The 26,493-nt window shown below is 41.1% G+C and overlaps 1 protein-coding gene across 1 annotated transcript; it reads right to left on the reverse strand.

The window, feature by feature from the left end:
• Positions 1 to 5,937: 5,937 nt before the first annotated feature.
• On the reverse strand, positions 5,938 to 25,244 carry ZNF488 (zinc finger protein 488; the record flags this gene model as incomplete). The annotated part of the gene is made up of 4 exons (XM_080348230.1): positions 5,938 to 7,106; positions 8,201 to 8,429; positions 12,535 to 12,757; positions 24,958 to 25,244. The coding sequence occupies 4 exons, from the start codon at positions 25,242 to 25,244 to the stop codon at positions 5,938 to 5,940; spliced, it is 1,908 nt and encodes a 635-aa protein (XP_080204356.1).
• Positions 25,245 to 26,493: the final 1,249 nt, after the last annotated feature.

A 26,493-nucleotide genomic window follows, 5' to 3' on the forward strand; every position in this document is an offset into this window, starting at 1 on the left:
CAGTGTTGTGGAAAATATTTAAATGAATTAAAACTCATACAAAATTTTGTGTGAAGTGGATTATGTATGGATAATATTAAAGATACTTAATATGGAAAAGACTGGAGTAGTCAATGAAAACCTAAACAACACTAATGTACTTATTCTAGTGTCTTTTAAGCCTCTTTAATATCTAAATGGTACTACTTTGTTTTCCTCAACACAATCAATTGTGCTGTCATGTACAGCACAGTAGTAGTTCAACCCAACATTTAAAAACTTTAGCCATCCATTCAAGGACCAAAAGCTATAGTATATGGGTACAAATAGCACATAATTGCTTCCCACAGCAGTATGGTAAGTATTTATGAATAATAAATATATGTAGAAATTGGAATCCAGTTAGGGAAACAAACAGTGAAGATGCATTTGCTGGTGATCCTATTTGAAATCAGTAGTGCTGTTAGTTCACTGAAGTGATCAGTTTCACTGGAAAATTAATATACAATCTTGACAAATTTTATTAATTGACAAAATATTATTTACTGTTTTATAGGTCATCTCCTGGCTAATTGAAACTATCAGGCTTAACAAAGGCCAGTGTGTTAAAAACTATTTTTTCCTGTCTTCACAAACTGCTATGTCATTTTTATTCCCATCTCAATGAGCCTAGAACTTGGACAAGGTGTAGTGCAAATTGTGTTATATTGTACTTCTTGCTTGAGACAGGGTCACAGGAAATCTCATGTTTGAAGAAACTGAAAAGATCAGCTTTCTTATCTCAGAGTGGAGAGATAACAAGCAGGGTAGGTGGACTATGTTCTATCCCATCTCATTTTAATACTGTGAAGTTGAAAGGAGGTAAATTCAGAACTGAGCAAAAGGAAATCCATGTAAAAGCAGAGCCTGCAGGACTCACTGTTTAGAGGACTGCACTATTTAGAGGTAACAAACATTTCTAGAACATCTGGAATTAAGATAGTAACAGAGCTTTTCCTGGAACCTAAACCTGGACTTTCAGAACTGAAGCTGATCTGTGTCATCTGTGCAGTCAAGAGCTTTCTTTTTTTATCCCACAGCTGCATTCTGCATGGATCTTCCACTTTTTTCTGCAGTGTCAAGGAAGACATAGATCCTGAGCTCTATGTCCTACTTTGTATGTATGTCCCCCAGGTTTGGCTCCAGCTGGCATTTTTATGTTTCTAGTGGCTACTGAAACCATGAGCTCAAACCAAACCATGTCCACAGCACAGCGTGATCAAAAGGCCTCACAAAACTACAGATAGTAGTTGTATAGAAAATTACACTGCATTGACAGGTTTGAACATCACAAAACTATGAATGAAAATCAGTCACAGAAAATCTATGGTTTGTGGTTTAAATTAGAAAGTTAGAAGCTTTCTTAGGGAGGAACAAGCAATTTCTGAAGTGCCCTTCCACAACACAAAAGGAAACTGCTGAAACTGCCGCGCTGCTCCCTTCTGGCTCCAGAGCTGACATGGACATTCAACAGTTTATAAGACCATTTCCTTACCATCCTACCCAGAATAACTTCGTAAAGTTCAATCTAATCATATTCCTTTTAAAGACAGGAAGAAAGGAGCTGGTGTATCAGGCCTCCTAGCAGTATGATCTTTCTCCTTTCAGCATTCACAGAACTCTGACCAAGAAATGACAGCCAGCTTATTCATCTTTTTGCTACAAAATGATGCATTCATGCTCCCTCTAATGTAGCTTTCCCTGATCATCCCACAAAAGCTGCATTAGTCCAGTCATTTTCAAACTATGCTCTGTAGACAAATGGTAACCCACAGATTGCATTGATTAGTAAAAAACTACCCTCAAAAAACCAGGTAAATACATATTTTCCAAAAGCCTATCTGAATGCTGTTCGACAGAGAAACACATTTTCACTGGAAGAAGTTCAGGGGTCAATGAGTGAGCAAATATCCTAATCTGGCATTCCCTATCAGTAAACTCACAACCCACTGCAGAAATACAGCCTGAAGAGCCGAGCTTAACAGCATTGTGTCATGTCCCTTTTCACTACTCCAGAAACAGATGTCGTGAGAAACAGTGGTTTGATCAAAATTACACACACAGATGCTAGCAAAGACAGGAAAAGAACCAGTCAGCTGACTTCAAATTGTGTCCTGTTTAAAAAAAAAAAAAAAATAAAAATAAAAAAATCCTTTATTTTTTTATTTCTTCCAAGCATTTTTAGCTGTAGAAATGACACAAATCCCTGTTATAAAATCACAGTATTGCACTGGGACTGAATGCAGTCCTTCATGAGTTCCATAAGTCTCTTCTTCATGAAGTCCCTGCTCTAATGGAGTCCCTTTCCTCCAGCAGGATTTCCTTTCATCTGTACCGAGTTAAATGTTCAGACTTCTAGACATAAGGGAAAAAACCTTCCAGCATGACTCAGTTATAGAAAGTTTGTTTTTCTTTGTCTCATTAGGCTTCCTTCTGTCTGTGCAATATAACTCAGCTTTAATATGAGTATTTTCATTTAAAGAAATAAAATCTGCAAAAATTTTGGATAAACCCCCCGTTTTATATGACCCAGCTTAGGTGAGACACCCAGCTAAACTTGAGACACATAAAAGACGTTCCCTCTGCCTGCAGGCAGAGCTTTCCACAAGAGCTCATTTTACACACAGGGAATCAGGTTCAATTCTGTTGGCATCTATGCTGTTTTGCTCGGATGTCAGCACAGGTGTAGCAGGCAACAAGATGTCGTGTTGGTCAGTTGCGTGTGTAAACAAGTCTTAGTTCATAAAGCACTTTAGTCAAATATAGCAAGCGATTTGTTCACTCAATTTTTACACCACTGGCCACCTACAAAGGAGCAAGGGCAGTGTTGCACACACTCGCCTGCGGTGTGATTCCATGTTACAGGAGGAAAATCCCCAATCTTACCCTGCTAGGACCAAAGTGTAGCTGCCCCTGCAGCCAGAGGAGGCGAGGACAGTAGCAGAAATAAAGCTGATTTAAACCCTCTTCTCTTCTTTTTTGCATTTTGAATCAGCTCTGTCACTCTTCATAACTGGTCCTCTCACCTTTCTGTGCACAGAAGGCATTTATGCATTGCTTGTCATCACAGTCTGTAAGTTGCTGTGGCTGAGATATGCCCATAATGAAACTGGGTAAGAGTTCTTACCATTTTTTCCCCCAAAGAAAGAAGCTTTCTGACATAAAGGAAAGCTATCTCTCCCTGTAGTCTTGCTGCTTGTTTAAGCCTCATACCATAAGCAGAGTGAAGTATTTTAATTACTGGTGAGACCTCTAAGGATGTAGATCTAACACACTGTTGGAAGAGGTTTTGAGCTTCACCAGCTGTTTATCAGTGGCTGATTTTCAACAGTTTCTCAAGATTACTCACACTAACACAAAATCAGAGAAAACATATAACCGGTTAGATTTGGTAATGCTTCATTCTAATCTAAATTATATGCCAGGTGTAGCACACTGGAAAAACAGGCCCTTGGAACAGGGTAATGTTGAAGCGATGCGCCAATATACTACTGGGGAGCACTACACAGCTGGTCTTGTCTTTTTCCAGAAGAAATCTGAAGCTAGGTTTCTAACCATAAAACTGTTAAGAAAATGTGGCCTCTTTCAGAAAGTACAGGAGAGAACGTGTTACAGCAATGGTACCAAAAACTCTTAGTCTTATTTATACTGGGCCAGGCAGATCATAAAGTAATTGACGTAAATGAGGAGTAGCAACATGGAATGATTCTGGATTTGCACTGGAATAAGTGAGATCACAATCTGGCCAAAACTACTAACGGGAACTATAACCCTAGCCACATATGCATGCAGTTACACCATGGAGTCCTTCACTACACTTTATGGACACCAACTTCACAGTAAACTGGCTGGCACCCAGATAAAGCCAAATGGAGTGAAATTTGGCCCATTAAACTTTGCTATAAATATATTTCTTACACAGTAAATGTTATTGGACACAAAATAGAGATGGAAAGATTAGAAGGAAACCACACCACCCCCTACTCAATGCAAGGTTGTTCCCTGTGCTACATGTTCCAAAGCTTTTGCTCGTTTTGGTTTTTAATTACTCTAGTGAAGGAGCTTCCACCACTGACCTTGGAAAGCTGTGCTCCAACTCAACCAGACCTCCAGTCTCAATTCATGTCTTCTGAACTCAAAGGCATAATGTAAGAGTTTAATCACTTTATGTTGGGAAAATCAAGCTGGGGTGCACAGCCAGTGGCTGGCCTGCAGTAAGTCAAATGTTTATGTTGACAGGAAAAAGCCATGTATTAATGTTCAACAGCAACATTTTGGAATAATACAGTCTCCTAACTTACAGAAATCTCTCAAAAGATCACAATGAGTGTAGTATGTTGATCCCAACTGATAGCCCAAGACTCTCAGGCTGTCTTTTATCACTCAGATGTGTTTACGTGCTTACACTTATATTATCAGCATGGGAAATCAAAGAAAACTGCTGTCCACTGTGCAGTAGACTGGATTATATCATCAGAATGTCGGAAGATAATAAGGAGCATATTGCGATGTCTTTTACAAATCCATGGGATACTCTTAGGTGGGAAATGAATGGTTTATGATTATTGTCAATCTGAAAGGAAAGAATATAAGATGAGGCTTAGAGATAGGGCCACAAAATCAGCAAACAACCTGAAGAATACTATGCTTGTCATAAGCTATCAAGAGCAAGTCCCTAAGTGGATTAAAGAAGTAATGAAAGGCTAGTTGGATGAGCTGCAGTAACAATAGACAGGATTGTTGCTCCCCCTGCCCAGAGCAATATAATTCATCTGCCTCTGAGACTAAGCAGAGCTCAGACAAAAGGAGGCAAGAGAAAAATGTCTCATATGGACAGGCTACAGAGATAATTTGGCACCTTTAAAAAAAGCTGGAACTGGCCCATGTAGATACCAGAGGATAAATGATCTGGTTTAAAGCAATACATTAAATGTAAGCCTGTGTCATTTTGTGAAATACATTCCTCTTATACCTGTTAGCAGAACAGAGCCTATCTTTCACAATTAAAGTGTACAGACCCTATCCGTAGCTAATAGTAACTCAAATATCCTAGTTGCTTCCTTTAGTATATCTAAAACCTGAAAGCCACAGGCCAAACTGTGCCCCATCAGATCTATATGCCTGCCAAAGTCATACAGATCTTGCAAGCACACATGAAGGCAGAATTTGTGCTCCCTGTCTACACAATAACATCAACAACAGGTCAAATTTTGGTACAGATCCAGGTTGACTTGACTTTGTAAAAGATATTTCAAAAGTGGCAGAACCTAGAACACAACTTAGATACGCTGATTTACAAGTCATGTCCTTTTTGGTCTTCTGTTGATGATCACAAATTTCAGATAGTCTTAACTTAAGTATTTTTCAAAGCCAAGGAGACATGAGATATAAGTTTTTTAGTCAGACTCACAAATCTGATAAGAGAGCTGATTCATCTAGCATAAAGGAGTAAGAGTCCACCAAAGCTGCTAGAAACAGTATTTTCTTTTCTTTAAGCGTATAAACTCTCACTTTTTTAATGCTTAAAGATTCCCATTTTAATGAGATGGTTGTTATTTCTGTATTTACATTGTACTGCACAGACAGCAGCAAATCAAATACAAGCAAAGAAAACTGTTTGCAAACCAATAATTTCCTTCCCAATTCTTTGCAAATTAATACTGCATGTGCATTCATTTCACTATTTTATTTCTTCAAAAATAGATTGAGAAGGGCTAGATTGAGTGTTCAAAACTTAAAACTCACTTAGGCTCTTGTAAATATTTTATATTTTTTGCAAAGCATCTATTATAAATTATTGTAAACAGTGATTTCCTGTAAGAAATTAATGTAAACTCAAAAAGAAATGGGTACAAGTGAATCATGTTCCCCTTCTTTACCCAGCCTCCCAGTCCCTTGGTGACATCTATCTGCACAGCTCTAATTATGAGAAGTCATGTGCCGAGATAAATGATGACGTTCTCGGAAGTACTCATGACAAATGGGACATGTTAGCTTCTCCTCTCGTCTTCTCTTGCACTGGGACTCAGTTGAGGAGTATTCTTTTTTGTGATGTGATCGCATGTGGAAGACTAAATCAGATGTCATGCGAAAGGACAGGTTGCATTTGGCACACCAGTTCTGGGCAGCCACTCCAAAGGACGTGAAGGTGGGAGGAAGAAGAGTCAAGGAAGAGGAGGAGGAGGACGAAGAAGTGGTTGTAGAGTTTTGTAACTGTCCTCCTGCTTGTTTGGGCCATGGCTCTGAGGTATATGGGAAAGCACTGCTCCGAGTGATGCTTGCCTGTAGCATCTGAGCATTACACAAATCACTGACAAAGAACTTGGAATTGAGAAGAGTGCTGCAGCACATGATGTCTGTGGTGGCAATCAAGCCAGACAGCTCCCCCAGGCTCTTTGCTGACTCACTCATGGGATGAGAAGAATTTATTGCAGCTCTTTCTGCAAGACATTTACTGGGCTTGCTGAAAGCACTCTTCTGTTCTCCTCCAGTTCTGGTGGGCCACACAAAGGAGAATGCACTACTGGAGGAGTTCAGCAACACTTCCTTGGATACTTGTTCTTTCCCAAGTGGGACTGTGCCATCCTCCTGTTCTCGCTCCCTCAGTCTCTCATTTCTCAGCTTCTCCTTCATCCTCCTGACCTCAGTGAAAGCGCTCTGCTTCTGCTCTAAAGGATCCTTCCTAGCTGACTGCCTCCCTGAATTAAGCTTCCAGAAAGAACCAGCCAATGCATGCTCTCCCCCAACCTCTTCCTTGCCCCCACAGTTATGTTCCTCACTCAGATTATTGGTTTTCTCCAACAACACTGTTTTCCTGCTCCTGTTATTCTCAGCCTCTTCCGATTTTGTTCTCTTTTCTCCTGTGAGACCATGGGCATCATCTTTACAAGCTGCCATTTTGACCTCTAGGTCTCTTGCCAGGCTGTGGAAATTTGTGGTCTGCTCAGCTAAGATGCTCTTTTCAGTCTTAGGGTCCTGGAAGTTTTTCCATAGCAGGGCACTCTTCTCAGGGACACATAGGAAGCGAACATGGGAGAGATAGGAATGCTCACATTTAAAGACTCGGTCACATTCTTGACATCTCAGCTCTGCAGAAACAGACAACAGACAATGAGTTTTGCAAAGTCGTGATCCTGAGCAGACTCTGACTCTGTCATTGACACACAAAAAATCCCAAAACACGACCCCCCCCTGTCTACCCCCCGCCCTCTCCCCCCCCAAAAAAAAGCCCAGACAGAAACATTTATTGTGTCATACAAGACTGTGTCATGGTAAAGCTAATGCCAGTGCAGAATCAGGCCCCTTTCTGCTACAGAAAATGGTTCATCCATATTTGCCTTCATGTGCCACTTGCAAGAGGCTTTCATTTAGACTCCCAAGCTAAATTTGTATTACATAAAAAGGCCAGTACACAATTGTCTAGATAAAACCATATGGACTTTATGAGAATTTGAAGTCTGAACCCAGATTTGAGGCAATGCTTCCTAAGTCACTGGCTTTAATATAGGCTCAATGTCAAACTCTATCTACCCAAGTAATAAAGTTTGGAGTAAACGACAGCTGAAGTCAACCTTGTCATGGACCTGACAGAGGTTTGCTAGGTCTCTCCGTAATCTACATTTTAACTTTTTCAACAATTGCCAACTCAATTTCTTTTAGATAAATACATTTCTAGCCATATCTCACAATGAACATCATGCCCTTTTCCTTGCTTCTACTGTGTTCCATGCTAAATAGGAAGACTATGCTGTATGCAGTAGTTTGGGTTGTTATGATTTTTTACAGTCCTGCTCATTTACAGGTTTAAAGCTGAACACTAGCCTGTACCTGATTCCTCAATGAGTTAAAGTAAGCATATTTCCAAATGATATCTTAGGCTTTTAGGATTCCAAGGTAGTCAGGTGCATAGACATCCATTACACAGCTCATCAATTTCAGCATTAATCCCTAGTGTACCATCCTCTCCTGGAAAGTAGCAATGAAAACGCTATTGAGAACCATAAATTTGTTCTTGCTCTCAGCCTCCAGTTCAATCCCAAAGAAGGTGGTCTTTTCTTTTAGCAAACCACCTAGGGATTTAGGCAGGTTTTATTTCCCATATTAAAAGATCACCCTATACTAAAGATGCTGCAAACTCATTTCAGTCCTCAGTGACCCCTGCAGCCAACAATTTAGTACTTACCATTCTGGGGACTCTGAGGTTTTATCTCATTGAAACCCAAGAGGCTGGAAAGCTCCTCATCATACCAGACAAGCAGCTCCTCATTTTTTTTTATTTTCCTAGTAGAGCGGTAATATAACTGACTGTTTTCCAAGTAAGCTTCCAAGTTCTGCTCCTTGCTATTGGCAGCTGCTTGTACAAGTCTCATCCAAGGCAATCCCAAGGGACTGTGTGCAGATGTAACATCTACCTGTGAGACGGGACACAAAAAAAGGAAGTTCCAGGTCTTGGGACCCAAAATAGATTTGCACCAAATTCAAGAGCAAAGCCTGTTTTCTGCCTCACACAGAGCCAGTATGCAAAAGCTGTGAGCCCAATTCATACACCAGCGTCAACAAATTCAAAGTCCTCACAGGGCGAAGGCTTCCCCTGTGTGAGTGCTGAGAGTTCTGGGAATGCAGCTGCATAGGAGGAGGAGACACTGCTGTTTCCATGCTACCTCTTGGGGCAGTGCCAGGCATGGTATCTGGCCAGTCTCCAGCCCACTCTGCATGTCCTCTGTCCGATGCAGGTTGTCCCATGGGACTTTGCCAGGTGGGGATCACAGAGATATGGAAGGTGTGCTCCTCTGTAAGCAGAGGTCTCAATCCCGTGGTAAGATGGAACATGAGTCAGGAGTGCTGTGGCCTGGGGGAGTATGAGATGCACAGACCCCCAGTGTCAGTGCAGTGGGGTGTCAGCCCAGAAATGAACAAGCACTCTGGGCAGTTGCACGTGGATATGGATACAAGAGAATATAGATCAGGAGGTGTACGAATAAGCTTGTTTTTTTGATTCAACACCTCAAGAAGACAACATGTGCATATGTAACTGTTTTGACAGATTACATAAAAAATAGATTTTAATAAATACAAATACGAAGCACTTAAATTCTCTCTTTCCTTTTTCAGAAATAAAATGACATATTCCTATTCCTGACTTTGATAAATTGATTACATTCATTTCAGTGTATCTGAACAGATAAGAACCCATCAGATGAATTATTTCTGAGAGTAGCGAGTGGCTGATTTATTTTCAGTATGTGTGCATTCAGAAATACCAAACAGATTAAGTTCAAAAATGTTGTTAGGTTGCAAGGTCAAGCACTCCAAAGTTAAAAAAAAATAGTATTAAGTCTGCTGCTCAAATTAAATTTCCTCTCTGTGTCTGTATTACAACATTGTCCTGAATCACTTGCACTGCTTTCTCTGAGTCCTCACAGGTTGACCATGCTCTGGAAATAATAGAACTATAAACATTTGCCTTTGTCTCCCTCATTCAATGTGTGTTGCTCCTATCTTATTTACTTTATTGGATTTGCTAGGAATAGGGAATGATTGATTTCTTTATAGGTTTTTCCTTGGTGTTTACCGCAGCAGATCTATGTCCTCTGCAACATTTGGAAGATGGGGAAGACTTTCATAGCTTGGAGGCTGAAACACAGAGTGATCAAGGGCAACATTTACACACATAAAAAGCCTCAGCTAATTTTTGAAGTACTAAGTCATTCTTTAGAAAGGAAGAAGTTTGGAAATGAAAAATGTCCACTGACAAGTATGATCTAAATTTCACCCCAAGCAATGTATAGGTCTTTGTTTTCCACTAATTGCAGGGCAGACATTCATTGGTGTTGGGTATCAGAAACAATATTTTGGCTATTTCTTTCTCTGTTTTTAAATCTCTCTATTACCTACCATGAAAAGTATGACTACATTAGTAGTTTAAATACCAAGCATGAAACATTAAGGGACCATTAGGATAAGAATTAATTACTAGAAGGGAGAAAATAAATCAGCATGCCCTGTAACTGGATCTCTCTAAATGCCATGGTAATTAACAAAGACTGAGAAATACAAAAGTCTGACAGTGACACAAGCACACCCACCCACACACAGTGGTTGTAACTAATAGCTATGTCAGGGCTGTCATTTATTAGTTTCTGTGTTTCAGAAATACTGAGCATCCACCCAGTGCTCTAAGCAAAGTCAAAGGGAACACAGCTCCTCCAGGAACTAAGCCTCCTGGGAAGGAGCTGAGAGAGCTTAAAGAAAGTGGGGAGGAATAAAGGACAGAACATAAGATCTGGGTGCTGTCAACTAGAAGCATATGCCAGCTTTAGTTTTTCCATGTGTTTAGAGAGACTAGAAACCCTGCAAGTCCACCTTCTTCTGGAGATGACAATCCCTCAGATGAATCCTTTGCACAGATATATATGAGGTAAAGGCTTTGAAGCCCAACAGACTAAATTAAGCTGGGCTATGGAGGAAACCTGGCTTCCCTGATAGAGGCTGGAGGAAAAGGGAGAAAATAAATCTCTTCCTTGGAACCCACAAGAAGCTGTAAGGGGCAGAGGAACTCAGTGGAATGGATGGCTTTGTAAGGGGCTGGTTTGCTTTCTTGGGGTAAATGATTGGTTGAAAAGAACTACCTGTGCCCATGGTTGCCGAGGTATTTTCTTTGCCTGAGCATACCAATTGGCACAAGAAGCTCAAATTAGGGTCTTCAAGAGGACAAGAGAAAAAGCATAGAGCTCCCTTTTGGACTAAACATAAAAGCCCAAGATGAGGAAACCTTTGTTAGAAATAATGTTCCCCAAAGTCTTGCAGGAGTGATGCCGAACTATGGTGAACATGAACTCAGCTACAAAGAATTCACCTTACCAAATTTCTGCCTGTATGTATTCTCTTTGCACCACAGCCAGCATATCAAAACCCATTTTATGTTTTGTGCCTCAGTGCCATAATAACAACATAGAATCATGACTGAATTGGTAATTAATTATCTACACACAGAGCCAGGAGCCTAACAATAGTTCCTGATTTCTGGAAGGTTTACTTTTAATTATGAGCAGCCAACAGGATATGGGACCACCAACTGCAGCTGAAACCACTACTTGCACAGAGTGTGATGCATTTACTGCCAAAAGACAGAGATCTGAGCCAACTCGGGCATCCAGTTTCATGGCTGCATAACAATTACTTAGTTTAAATGTAGCAAAACACTAAAACCATCCCTCTGGAGGGCTCTTCCAATATAGAAACCCTTCAAGCTTCTTTCTTGAGTCTACAGTCATTCCAAAGCTCCCAGGAGAAATACAGAAATATTCCATAAATAAAGCCTTGTTTCAGAAGAGATCTTTCTCCAAAGAGCTTGCAGTTCTCCTGGACTGCTGATAACACTGTCAAAGCAAGCAAACTGGTGACAGAGTGTCAAATAAATAGTCAGAAAAACTCTGAACCTCTTCTCTGTCTTAATTTGTTTAAAGCAAAAGTGGCAAACAGGTATCTTCTGACAGCTCCATCTTCCATATTACACATATTACCTGGGATTTCTCTCTTCCAGAGCACAGAAATCTTAGCAGAACATGGATCTCTCCCAGATCCACCCATGCCATAGCATGTGGGAAATCTGCTTGCTTCACATTGTAAAACACTTCTTCTCTATCTTCTAGACCAACAGTGTACTGTTGTACTCCAAGAACCAGAAAGCCAAGATAACAGGTCAGCATGAGAATTGCCCAGATGAAAATGTTAAGATAAACAGTGGCTAAGGAACAAAAAATCTGGGAAACAGAGCTGGAGAGTTAACACTCTATCACAATTCTGGGGTTTCTGACTTTCCCTACAAGACAGTTCCTTTCATTTCACAGACTTATCTCTGTGGCTTCTCTACAGTGATTCAAAAGTGCAGGTGTAACAAAGACTGACCTATCTAAGGTAACTTTAGGAGGTTCATGTACTAATAGCAATAAGTTTTGACTGCCTGAAGACTGTGTGAACTGGTTGCCTCACCAATATCTTCCACAGTTCATATAGCCTGTACTGGATGAACACTGCCATTGTGGTTTCACTTTTATGGGTAACTGATCAAACTGGGTTAACATTTGCCCAAATCTCTCAATAAATGCTGTGAATGTACCACCTGCATAAGTCAGTGCAGTGCCACAGTCTTCCCTCTCTGCACTCACAGGGCTGTCACACCTCCTGATAAGCCTCCTTTCTAAGGAAAAAACTGAGTGTGAATTTTCTAAACTATCTGTCCCTCTTTCCTCCTGTTCTCTATCAGTGCTTAAGCAGGTCATCAATCATCAGCACAGAAATGGGACATTGTATTTTTCCTGCAAAGGAAGCAGTTTTCACTGAGGTCCCTCCAGTCCACATCTTGTAAATCAGAAATGCACTGGCTACCTCCCGCCTTTGAAGGAGCTGTTAGTTGTGCTGAACAAAATAAAAATCTACTCTTTGGCAAAGTTACCTCCTCATGGATGGTGTAACCCATTTTTTATGTGATTCACATTAAATGCTGCTTTCTCCTACCTTAAACACATAGTGGATGTTCCGCCGATCAGAACACTTGAGAGCAATAAAAGCTACAGTGTCCAGCAGTGTGTTCTGGAGCATGCATGGTCCAAAAACAACTTCTTTGGGAATGTCTTGTGTGGTATGAACGGTAGCCAATGTGTCCGGAAAGTGGTTATGCAGAAGTTTGTTGTCACTTGTCCAAAGAAATTTAGGCAAAGATGTAAGTTCCATCATAAACCTGTAAAATAAACAAGAAATTGCATTTGAAATGGAGATGGAAATGGAAGAAGACAGTACTACTTACAATAAAAGGACTTCCGGGAACTTCAGGTGAATTATAAGAGCATGCCAGGACATTGTTGGTTAAGGAGTTTACAGCTTTATTATCACCCAGTTCAAAAAGAGAAGAATAACTTTTCACTAAACCAAAATCTTAGGTTTGTAAACAAATTAATTACTCTTTTCTAGAATAGGCAAACACTGTAGGAGTTCAGCTCCTTCTACACTGCTACTCTCTGCAGCCAGGAATTAGAAGCTTTGGGAACAGTAAGCAAAATGTTCAGTGAATGGAACTCAGCATACACTTGTTCAGCGCATTCTCAAATATCCTTATTTATTAGCAGTAGTTCATAGAAGCATCAAGAAAAGTAGAGAACAACAACAACAAAAAAAGCCAAGCACTTAATGAAATGCATTTTGAAAAAGCTGTGCTTTTTCATTTGGAAGTGCAACATCATTCTAGTTTCTGGTTAAGTCGGTACAAAACCAGGAATAACCTGAGTCCCGAATCTATCCAACATCAATGCACAAAATCTGTGGAGATTAAAAAAAATATATTATTTTCATCCTATCTCAAGATATAGATGAGATCTTGCTTACCTGCTTTTGCTGGGAAGATCAAATCATATTATGATTCTTTGTATGGTGATACTCTTAGCATAATGTTAGTAGAGTTTGCTGTCTTTAGAGGATGAATTTTCCTGCCCTGAATGTAGAATATTACATTTTTCAGAGCAGAGGTTATTTCTGCAATATGAATCATAATGTGAGAACTCTGTTTGCATTGAGGAGTCAGGTTTGAGTTATTTGTCATTCTAAGCTTCTCTAGGATTTTAATAAAGATATTGCCATCTCCTGCTCCCAGCTGGAGGTCATGCAAAACCCCTCATTTATGCCATCAAGAGCTGGATCAGGTCCATTAGGCAGGGAAAATTAAAGAGAACAGCAACAAATCCCGAAGAGGCCTTAGCCTAATAAATACTGAGATGGAAGGGCTGAAGATCCAGTCTAATCTTCTCACTCTCTGCCAACAGAATTGATTTGTTACTCACTGACTCATGACTTAAACTGAAGTGATATGAAGTGCTCAGGAGAGCTGCACTGATTTAACTAAATCAGTTTCCAAATCAGTACAGTTAATCCAGTATAATTTCTTCCTGGTAGGCAAGGTCTAAGGCCCTACTCTGAAAATATTAAAATACATGGCTACATATGCAGTAAACATCTGAAGGATGAGGGCTTAAACCAGCCAACCAAGGGAAAGAGTGGGAAGTAAAAGGGTGAAAAAAAAAATGGTCAAATGGTTTGCCAGAGATTAGTCACTTAGAGGAGGATATAATGGGTCTATGCTTTATGTTAATGATGAGTTTCATTGCCTGGCTTCCCAATGATCTCCTAAATTTACTATTGGTGAGATAACAATATGATGTGAACTACGTGTACATTTGTACAATATGTAGGATCTATCTAAATACATACAATATATTCATGTGCATATATGTTTCCATTTAAACTACACTGATCTTTAATAAATAGAAACAGTCAAGGCCCATTTATTTTAAATTATACTAAAACTAAAAGTTCCAAACGGTCAGAAAATAAATTTGATATCTAAAGTGCTTAAAAGTCTCTCTAAATAGGAAAAGGTTTAGAAACAAATTAGAACTTGACCCAGTTCCTTTTCTCAAAAATTCAGATTCAGGAAATTCCTAATATCTTCTGACATTATTTTACTTATCCACTTATGACCATAGAAGGCAACTCCTCTTACTAAGATTTCCTTTCCTGTGAAATTCATCTGAATTTAACTATATAAACTAGGAGAGTTCTGTGCCTTGGCACTCTGGTGTCACTCTGGAGAACACAGGAATCCAGGGCCCTCAAAGCTGAGTTTTCAATGGGGAAGGATGCTGGATTTGAGCACACACACTTCTAGGAAGAGAGTGGATGCTACCCGTGTGCAGTCAGTCTCTTCCTCCAGAAATCTCAAACCAAGCGCAGATAGGAAGGTCTGAAGAAGCTACACACCCTTCCAGCTAGCTACTACTGCCTGCTTCTTCTCTCTATTTCAGCATCTTTCAAATAGCTATTGTAAACCCAACCCTAACAAGTATCATTTCTCCAGGCTGAAAATGTGTGGATACCAGGAAAAAGCCTAAGAATTATGTGTAACAGCACCACCTAGTGATCTCTGCCATAATATGCGTCCTGGAGAAAGACTGACAGGGAGTCAGGACATGCTTTAGTATTGTTGCCCCACTCTGGTTTTATTACCTGCAAGATGGATTTGCAACCATCAGCTCCCAGAGCACAGCCACAGCTCACACCTCCAACCCAGGCAGCACTTCTGACTTCCTTAGTGAAACTCCCAATTGTTCCCAGCAATATGTGTGCTGCTTGCTGTGTTACCTAACCCCCTGCCCCAAATCCTGAATAAGGAAGGGCTTCCACACACCCAGGGGAAGGGCAGGAAATAATTGATCCCCTGGACATAGGAGTCTCTGCCTGTATGCACTGCCCCACAGGCCTGCCTGCAGGCTAATCCTCCCTTCTGGAGAGGGGAAGGAAAGCCATCACTCCTCATTAGAAGCATTGCCCTACAGCAAAGGTATCTGGCAAATATGGGCCAAATAAATCAATATTTATTCTTCAGTAAATAAATCAGTATGTGCGCATCTTCAGTACCGTTTAATTTGCCTAGATTGTTGGAATATAGGAAATGCAGGTTAATAAGGAGTATCAGATACTTTCCAACAGATTTTGCCTCTGTCCAAATGCAAGCATCCCTCAAACTCAATATGCCATTACAGTTTGTTTATTTCTAAGTGACTTGTAAATTAGTCAAAAATCTGTGGTGGGCAAAAGAAATCCCTCAAACTTACAGGCATGAATGCCAAAGTCTCAAAGTACTGCTTTGTCTGCTGTGGTTGCGTTCAACTTTTGCACAGAAAGGTCAACTTTGTGAAAAGTTATGTAAAGGATGTGCTGCGTGTACATGGCACATCGGCTTGTTACAGTCAGCCTTGCCCCAGAAGCTTTTGGCATGGGCAGATCACTTTCTTCAAATAATCTGTAGAATGCACCATCTAGTGTAACATCTAGGTATCACACAGTGTCCCATGACAAAGTGACAGCAGGACATCTCCAGAGTCCTTGGTTGTTGCTGGCCTGTTGCATCACCACAGCTTCTTAGCATCCTGTCAGGCATGAAACACTTATCTCATGAATGGGTCGTTCTCCCTGCATCCCTCTGCTCAAACAGGAGACTAGGTGCCTCCAAAGGTACTGAGTTTTTTAGGATTGGATCATGATTATGTCACGGAGGCAGTGTAGTTTAAATGCACAGCATTCTCTTTTTGAAACAGAGAGGGTAGGCTGTACTGGTACTCGGAGTGAAGAGTGGTGATATTCTGCAACATCTTTAAAAGGAAAAGGATTAATCTGTTTTTTATGTTCTCCAAACAGCATTAGAAAGCTTTACCCTCTGCACAGGTGAGCCTTCCACTTGTGTTACAGAGGCAAGTTCATCAGCTGAGGGGTAACAGCAAGCAAGCATGACTGTACTGCTTTCAAAAATGAGCTGCTACCTCTGCAAAGGGGTGTGCTGCACCCTGCTGGCTTTCCAACATGGATCAGCACTTGCTCAGAGGCTTCCACTGCAAAGTGCAGATTCATCCACAGGACAGCACTGGAACAAGTCTTGCCTCCTGCACAGGTGGGGGTAGTAGGGTGTTCTCTGGTAGCCACAGCCCTTACCTTGAAGAACTGAAATACTGCCCTCCTCAAAAGTAAAGACTGAGTCTTGAAACATGACTTGAGAGGAGAGAGAGAAATTGAATTGATTTACTTTCTGGCAGCAAAGGAAACACAACTAAGAAGCTGCAGGGAGATAAAACAACCACGAACAACAGAAGTAAGAGGTGACAGGGAGCTAAATATCTACAGAAGCTTTACAGGTATCGCTACAATATTATGGCTGGATTGTGCAACTCAGCAGCTGCAGCATAAAAGAAGATAACCCCATACACATGCAGACAACCTAGGCAATGTATTTCTACATAGCAGGCTTTTTAAAACTGCTTTTTAATTATTATTGCTGTTAAAGAAACATATCAGGCTGCACGGCACTTTTTAAGAAAGTTTGCTAACATAGATTTTACCTTTGTCCCATTAGTTTGAGGATGGTAGTATCTGGGAAATGAAAGTGAATGTGCCTTCTCAGCAAAGCTCAGGAGAGTTTAGCAGTTTCACAAGCCTAAAACTGCCCAATGCTCTTTCTCAATAAAGTCCAGTAAAATATTCTTTGACACTTTATGGGAGCAAATCTCAACAAAGTATGGACCCTAATCAGCTCTGCTCTTTTCAGTCCTGCCACCACTCATTCTAAACCCAGAGACAGCCAAGGAATGGCTGCATACAAGGTCAGGTCTGACTGCTGCCGGAAAGCCATCTGCTGGATTCTCTGAGGGGCTCAGCAGACATTTGACTACACTGTGGCACCGTGCAGGGCAGAAGGCTTGCTGCATAACAGTCAGTGCAACCTCATAGCTTGAAAGTGCCAGCAGAGAGATTAGCATTGCTGAAGTATAGCAGCACCACCTGGAGAGCTTAAAACAGGGGGCAGAAATAAGCTAAAACAAAATAAGAACATGTATAAATAGTCCAGAATATAAATCTGAAATACCTCTCAATTTGGATGGAAGTTTGATTGAGATCTAGACTAACCTCTACATGTTTTCCATTCGGCTATAATATAAAGACAAATCTCCATCCACAACCAAGAATTGTTGGTTTTTTGCAAAACTTTCCTTCATTTTCAGGATCCTCAGTCCTAATCCTGAATGAGAATTCTACACCAGCCCATGAACCCACTACTTGTCCTCTTGTTTAATTCTAAATCTGTTTTCAATGCAGATCTCACATATTTGCCAACAGTCTTCAGGGTCTAGGAAAAGTCACACTTACTAAGAATGTACAAATGTAATCATAATGAGAAATGGAGAAAGTATACTAGAATTTCTGGCATTTTCTTCAATGGACTGAACTACGTGAATTGCTCACATTCTTCATAGTGAGTGAAGGACAGAGAAAATTATAACAGGATTCTCCAAGACTTCACCTCATCAATTACTCCTGTCTTATGTTATTGATTTCCACATTTTGGCTAGCTCATTTAAGGAGCAATAATTCTGGCATGCTCCCATTTCTTATAGATTTGCTAGCTGTCAAACATCTGAGTAATGCATTCTTCTACTATAGCAAAGTTTACAGAACTCTGTCATAAGCCTCTTTGTGAAGGTCATATCTTCAGCTCTGTACCATGCAGGCAATTATATGCTTGCCTCAAACTGCCAGTGCTGGGAGTGCCATTGCCTCCCAGAGACATGATCCCCCTCATGCAACATAATCCTGCTGTTCTCACCCATGTTCTGCATAAGCAGTTCCTATCCCTCTGGGTTCACCCACACACATCTCTGAAAGGGTGAAATAAGATGAATATTTATAGTGCTTTAAGTAGCACATTAGAGTCAGATCACCTGTTAGACGATGAGTACTCTCCATATTTTATCTGTCACAGATGTGAATTCTTCATATGGATGAGTTTAGGGACTTGCTATTTAATGGATTTTTCATCCCCCAGAGAGTATCTGATACACATATACCATGTCCCTGAGTGATGGATTTTGCATCTTGATTTCTGAGAAGTGTGACAGATCTGTCAAACAACAAGTACCTATGGGCAGGCAACTCCCTATCGATTATGCAATTGTGGATGTTCCATCAAAAAGCACACAAAATAGATGGTGCTTACAGCAACTGCTCCCTGTCTACTTTTTTCCAGAAGCAGCACACAAATTGCTAGTCATCTTTTGGTTTCCTGAACACTCTTCCAAGCTGGAACCCTTCTCCTTCTCTCTCCTCATTTCCTAGCACTTGCATATCATCCCATTCACTAACTAGGATTACAGCTTCTGCATTCCTGAAAAACTTTTATGTAGTTCCCTCACCTCATGAGAAAAATATGTTTCTAGAAAGGCGAAGTAAGAGAAGGGCACAGGAACAGTTCTGAACTAATTTTCAGATCCCTGATTTTCCACTATATGGCCTTCAGATGTCACTGCAAGCTTTTAATAAATGTGTGGAAATATCCAAATGTAGAAAGACCAATTTGAGCAAGGTCTGCCCTACCTCCTATTTTCGTAGGACTTGGCCTGATTCTCCTTGCCACAGTGACAATGTTGAACGGTGGCATTGCTTGGAATTTCTTGGTCGTCATAAAAGCACTGGCAGCCTTGTTTAATATTATGATCTACTTTGCAAGTGAGAAGGAAACAAATGAACCACCTTTGCAAGAGGAAAACCTTTTCAGTCGAAACTTAATTAGCTAGATGAGCTCTTCAATGTCATAAATGGAAGAAGATAATAAAAATTGTTTCTCTTAAATTAATTTGATTTTTTTAAGATTTCAATAGCTTCTTCTATTTCATCTTTACATTCCATTTTAACTGTGGATTAACTTGCATATATTGATATCACTTGTGAAGAAATTACCTTATTTAGGGAAAAAAAAAGTACAGAAGTTATTCATAAAAACTAATGAAAATATTGGATCCTGAAAAGCATCATCCCAGTCTCCCCAACAATTTTTACATCAACTCCAGAGTGAGGATTAATGTAAACAGTATAGCTCTACATTTGCCATGTCAACTAAACTGAAAGGAAAAAAAAATATTACATATTGGAACCATCATTTCCTTCACCTTTTATCTTACTACTCTCTACTGAAAAGTGTGACAGCATTTTTCCTCAAGTGCATAACCTGTGACTTTTTGCCAATGTGCTCCTGTGTCCACTGCCAAAACTGCCTTTGATTGCAACAGGAGGTCTGTTGGTCTGAGGAATCCATGACCAGACATGCAGTGTCACACATAATAAACTACAGATATTAAAGGAATTGAGCTGATGCAGACAGAGTGCTTCTGTCTGCAGCATTTATTATTATCTGTTGTTATAAGGAACTGAGGATTCTTAACACATGAAGGGAATTCCAAAGGAATCAGAGATGGAAAAGTGAGAAAATTCATTTACTGGGTTTTATACATTTGCTTTCCTTCTATGCAATGTTTTGTTCTTCTTTTTTTTTTTTCTTTTTAATAATTCGAGTTGTGAACTGCAAAGGAGAACAATCAAAACTAAAACTGAAGGAAACTGGCAGGAAATCAAATAAAGGAAAGGATAATTATTGTTTTAAAAGATAAAATAAGTAACTCCAGATTCCCACCAAAAAAAAAAAAATCCTGAAAGAAACTGCAACCCATTTCTTAAATCTATTAAATTACAAGCTGAAAAGCTCCTTTTAAAGCATGAGAAGTCTAAATGAGTTGTTTCTTTTAGCTCACTGCCGCTGCCAGACAGAGCTTCTCTGCTTCAGCTTGGGCAGAGGTCTGGGAGACATTTGCTTTTGGGCATGAAGTGCTTCCTTCACACCTTTACTGGTGAAAATCCCTCATACAGCCATTAGATCCCCAGTAGAGAATACCAAAGCCTTGGATTACCTTAGAAAGGAAATCATTGCTGTTGACTTTAAGAAAGAAAACTAGTTACACATCACTTATTTCTGAGTCTGTCCATCTTTGCAAAACAGCCCATAAACAATATTTCTTGAATTTCTGAGCTCGGAGTATGCTGTTTCATCCTGCCATTTTCACTGATGGCAAATTTGGATTCCAGCAATGATTCTGTATAGAAGCAAAGGGGCAGCTGATACAAAGAGGTCCTTTACCTGCCAGTGAGCCACTTCCCATCTATGTGTTAAGAACGGCCTGGTTAGCACTGATAAAGTAACTGAGATAATGATAAAACCTGTAGAGACTGAAATTTATTTGCTGTCCATGGCTACAACTGATGCACTCTCTTCTCAGTTCCTCATAGCCGTTGATGTGCTGCTGCTCTGAACATATCCCCTGTACTCCTGGGATGATTCAGTCCCTGTAGCTTGCCTGAACTAGGCAGCTGGGAAGAAGCAGAAATAGATACAATTATGCACCAAGGAGGAATTTGCTGACTGCAGAGATGAACTGAATCTAAAGAGAGTGGAATAGAATTGGGACTGAACTATCCTGATTCATGAAAATGGTTTTCCCTTGGCATTCAAGGCACCCACAGGTTTCTTTAATTGTACTTTCCTGTACAGAAGCTGCACAACTCTGACCTGACAAGCCCCTAAAAATAGTGAGTAGAAACAGGGAAGCTCACTGCCTGGCATCCCTGAAAAGACAATGAGGCAGCTCAGAGTGAAGAGCTTAGTATCTATCTGAGCTTCCAAAAAGTGGCCCCTTCTGGAGTGTGAGTTCAGTCTGGAGGTTTTGTTGTGAATTAGAGACCTCCAAGGTGGTGGTCAGAATTCTGTTGTATCCTCATGATACCTTCCGGGACCAGTTCTCCACTTCTCACTATTTTAAGGCTTTATGGTCTTCAGACTACTTTCCACCACCTGAAATCTCAGTACATGCAATGTAAGCTGACAGCTCTTGATGAACCATCGTTATATCTTGGCTGGATATCCAGCCTAGTGAATCACGAAGCTGCCAAATCTTCTTATTATGAACGATATCTCAGACTTCAGTGGGAATAATGAAGAACACAGAGCTAAAATCCCTGCTTGGAAATGAGTAAATACCTCAAGCTCCACATCTGCCTTAAGCAAGTCTTGTAAAATACAGGAGCCATTTGGAAATGCAGATTAAAAGAAAATCTTTCAAGTTCCTTTGTATTTTCTCTTAGAATAGTGGAAGTTGAAGTAGGGTCTCTCCTGATACATGGTAGCCGCCCCACAAACATGCAGAGTATACACAGATTGAGTCATTCCTCCAAGACCACCAGAAGAATGCAAGTCCCACTGCTTACCTGAAGCCCAGAAACAAAATGCCTGGGATTGAGCATCAGATCTAGCATGATGAGAAAATAACAGAGATTTGAAGTACCAGTAGAGTAATTTACCCTAGCCCCACTGACATTCAAATGGCAGCTCAGCACCACATGTCCCTGTGTTCTTAGGAAAATTCCACATTGAACACCCATTTCTACTGCCACCATCTTCCATGGCAGGAAATGGGGTTTGCAGGAGAGGAATGGACTACACCACATTGCATGGAAGCCTGGATAATACTGATTTGCTGAGAGGTATGATGCAAGAGTATCTGCACAGCTCCTCATGAAACCTCTTTGATTTAGCAGACCTTGTAGTAAACTGGAGGTTTTCAGTGTGGCAGAAGGTGAGTGACAGTCACACAGGTCTCTGTCCCACACCTCCCAGTGCTTGAATACAAGAAGTGCAGTGCAAACACTAGGAGGGCTCCTGATGTTTCAAGGTGGACAATGAGCAACAATAATACCGTGCTGTCCTAACTTCAAAGGATGAAATATGTTTATTTTCTGCTATCCCAGTTGTTCAGACAGACTGGGTCTGGGAGTTTGGCTCTATGATTCATAGAATGCCAATACTCCTTTCCAGTTGGTTTGCCCCAAAGGCGGAATTAGTGCTTCTGTTTGGCACTGCATCTCAATCTAATGGATGCTGCTGGATGGTACTGGCTTATACAAGTCATTCATAAGTCAGACAATCCACCTGTGGATAAAAAGGAGTTGACTGCAGCTCTGTGGTCTGCTGGCTTTCAAAAACTTCAGTTTTGTATGGAGGACACTGTATTGAAGGACTGGCTCTTCACTGGACTACTGTTGTTCTGTCTAATGGAAGCATTACTTTTATGCACTACTTTGTTCTCGTGGTTTCAAAGCCTAAGACCTACAAAAGAGGGTTCCTGTAGGATGAAGTGAGCATGTTTTAATTCTTCAGCCAGGCTTGGGGATTATCAGACTGTAAATCTTATGAATTAAGATAATTTCAGCTTCATAGTACATACAGTACACTATGTGGATATATTTCACTTCAGAGCACATAGTATTTCAATTTCCAGATCTGCATTGTGCAGGTGTTCACCTCAGAGACTTGGTCTGGTTTCTGCTCCTGCTGCTCTGGCGTTGTTCACCATTCAGCAATAGACATAATGCCCAGCAATGTCACAAGGGACAATCAAGAAGGGATAGAAAGCAGATGTAAAAAAGCCTCTACTTCGCTCACACACAAAAAAGCTTACAACAAACATGCATTTTAAAGCAACAAAGTAATTCTATGGGAGGGGAACAGAGAAGACAACTACTCATCTGTCAACATAGTGTAAAAAAGTTACTTGTCACACAGATGATCCACTTTCAGTTAAATCCTTGTTTAAATCATGTAAATAAGAGCCATGACCATGTGCTACCACTTTTGTTCTCACACAGATTTGCTCATTTATTCCTTCACTCAGGCATCCATGCAGACAAAACCACCATTGCCTGTGTGTAACCACAGAAAATGGAGAAACAACCAACCAACACAATCCAAGCACAACCAGACTGAAATAAACACAAACAGACTGAACCAAAATGTGTAACTTGTCAAAACAGTCACAAATCATTTTTCCTCTCTCTCCCTACAGGTCACATTCATGTCTACTTTTCACAAGTTAAAAGAAATTACGCTATATGAGGTACATTCTTCCTTAACAGCTGTGCTATTTATTTTGAGTCACTCTTGATTAAAAAAAAAAAAAAAAGAAAAAGAAAAGAAAAAAAAAAAAGAAAAGTGTTATATATGTTCAATTGTTTATTTCTGACAGGAAACTAATATATTGGTGTGTAAGCACATACGTATATATATGTACACATACATATACACACATACATGCATTCACAATGATTCATATAGCTATATATACAGCTATATAATTGTTTGTGATTTTACATGTTCACCATCTGTATTTGAAGATAAATATTTTTAAATTAAGAGCAGTCATGTTCCCATGGTTAATACTGGAGATGTCTTCAACAGTACTAAGTAACATTAACTTTCATTTATCTTATTAACATTAATGCTAACCTACTTCAGAATGTCCAACTCCAATAACAGCAAGTAACTGAGCTGAAGAACACCATGTAGTGTGAATTTGTGGGGAACAACATGAACAACTTATTTTACACTACAATGAAGGAAAGAAACCTTTAAATGGAAAGTTATTTTTGTAAATTAAAATATGTCTGACCTAAAATAATTTGCTTCTCAACAAATTACTTTGTTCTTTGACCTGGTGTTTATTCATAGCATTTGCAAGTAACATATGAGTGCACTGTAGGAAAATGGTATTAATTGATTCACAGTATTACACACATGAAAATATCTACATATAACGTACTAGGATTGAGACAAGTAATTTATTCTGCAAAATCTTCCATACAATCTATAATTCTTTATACAGAATTTATTTGTACTTTCCCATCCAGTTATATCATGTTCTGATAATAGAAGATAAAGTAATATTTTGATTTTACATTATATTTATATGGATATAAAGCTATATTCTTCTATGAGATGATATCTCTATAGAGTTCTTTAAGGCAGCTCTGCTTTGAAATAGTGGAAGATGCTTAAATATCGGCTAAATTTGCCTTTTCAAAGAGCAGGTTATGCTTCAGTGTAGTTTCACACATTAAAAGAAATAAATCTTAATATCTCAGTCTTCCTATTATGTAAATAAATCGATCTCTTTAGTACCAATTATATTTTGTAAATGGTAACAAAAGCTGTCAAGCACTAAATTTTATATTTTTTAAAAAAACAAAAGTAAGGGATAGCTCCTGAGCAATAATTTCTTACTAAATTCTAAATTTCATGCATGAGTGCAAATTCTTTTTATTTAAGAGCAACTATATTAAAAATACAAAACTATTTAAAAATCCTGAATTCCATCAAGTTATTATTGATGTATCTTCCAACCAGTGCTTGTCTGATCACAGAGTAAAGACATTCAAATGTTACAAGCATTTGTGATGGACCGAATTCCTACACAAACCTTTACATGGAAGGATTCGCAAATGTAAAGATCAATGTGACATTTTAAAGTGACAACAACAGCAGCTTCTAAGTTGTTCAATCACTAGGAAAATTCTGCTAAGAAATATGGATATCTTCATATTACATACAAATAGAGAATAACAATGTGAGCTATTCCAAAGAAAGTTCATCAGTTTCTTAAAAGCAATTAGACCCTAAGAAAGTACCTAAAACCGCCACGATGCTGTGATCCCCTGTCGAAGTTGGAAGGATGAGGAGAGCTGTAACCAATAAAGAGGGCAAATGATGTTCGAGAGGTCTCAGAGAGAGAAAAGAAGCCGGAGGGAGGAAAAGGGCTACTGTCTTCGGGGTTGCCGAGGGGGTGCCGCCTTCCCCCCCTCCCTGAGCCGCCTCCGCTTCGCCCCCCGGCAGCCCAGGGCCGGTACCCGCCGCCCGGGGGCTCTCCCTTCGCTGCCGCGTTGAAGCGGGCGGTGACACGGTCGGGGTTAAGCATTAGTCACCAAGGGGCTCCCCCGCACCCTCGCCTGCTCCCCGGCAAACCCACCCCCGGGGCGGCCCGGTCCCGGCTTGCGGCAGCTCCCAGCGTCGCGGCAGCGCCAGGGCTCGTCGGGGGCAACCCCCCGGGCCGCCTTTCCGCTCCCGCCGCCCCCTCGGTGCGCACCGGCCGCCGGCACGGCCTGAAACACCGCGACCCCTCGCTGTCCCCTTTACCCGCTCCGGGAGGACAGCGCAGCGCTCCGCGATCGCTCATTCCGGACGGGTGCGAGGGAGGGCGCGGCTCTGCCCGCTTCGCCGCGCGCTGCCCAGCTCTGCCGACGGCAGGGTGACCGCGCCGGACCGCCCCGCCGGGCCCCTTCGCCGGCCATTGCGGCCCCCTCTGCCCCGGCCCCGCTTACCTGGGGGTCCCCTGCGGACAGGGGCTCTCCGGCACGGGGCCCCCGCCGTGCCCCCTTCCCGGCGCAGCCCTCTCCCAGGATCCCGCTAAGGCCGCGTCCCCGCGGAGCCCTCACCCCACCGCCGGGGCCGACCGGACCCCAAGAGCAGCGCCGGTAGCCCCCTGCCGCCGCACTGCCCCGGCACGGCAGCATCCTCCTCCCCCGCGACGGCTCCCCGCCCAGAGCAGACCCCGGGAAACGCCTACCGCAGCGCTTGCCCCCGGCCCCCCCGCCGGCACCGAGCCGTGCACCCCCCAGCTGTCCCCCTCCCCCGGTGCCCGTTGCCACCCCCACCCGTGGACCCCTCCCCGTGGCAGAAGTCATCCCGGGAGCGGCTGCGAACCGCAGCGAGGGGGGACCAGAAGGTGGACGGATTTTCCCCTTGCCACGGTACTTTAAAAAGAGGACTTTCTTTTAAAGTTGAAGGGGAAAGCAAACATAACAAAAACACCTCCAAAGTCTTCCTGCCAGTTGTCCTTCAGGGCATCTGACAACACTTTCGAATATAAGGCTGTTGTGGGAGTTGCAGATACTGACATGAAAGGCTTAAAATTAAAATTACTGCTTCATAGAAAGAACTCGCAGGATACAAAATTAGGAATTTGTTTGAGGTATGAAACGATTTGTGGCACAGCTGGTATGTAAAATAAAACCATCAAACGTCTTGTCATAATCAAATATTCCCTAAATCTGAACTAGCAACATTGCTTTTGAAAGATGTCGTTCCATATAAATGCCTTTAACGCCTGGTAGAAAAATCTTATGAACATGTTGACAAATGAAATAACCTGGTTTATTTGATTAGTG

The sequence above is a fragment of the Nesoenas mayeri genome (genome assembly GCF_963082525.1).
Source record: "Nesoenas mayeri genome assembly, chromosome: 7".
In the NCBI taxonomy this organism is placed as follows: Eukaryota; Metazoa; Chordata; class Aves; order Columbiformes; family Columbidae; genus Nesoenas; species Nesoenas mayeri.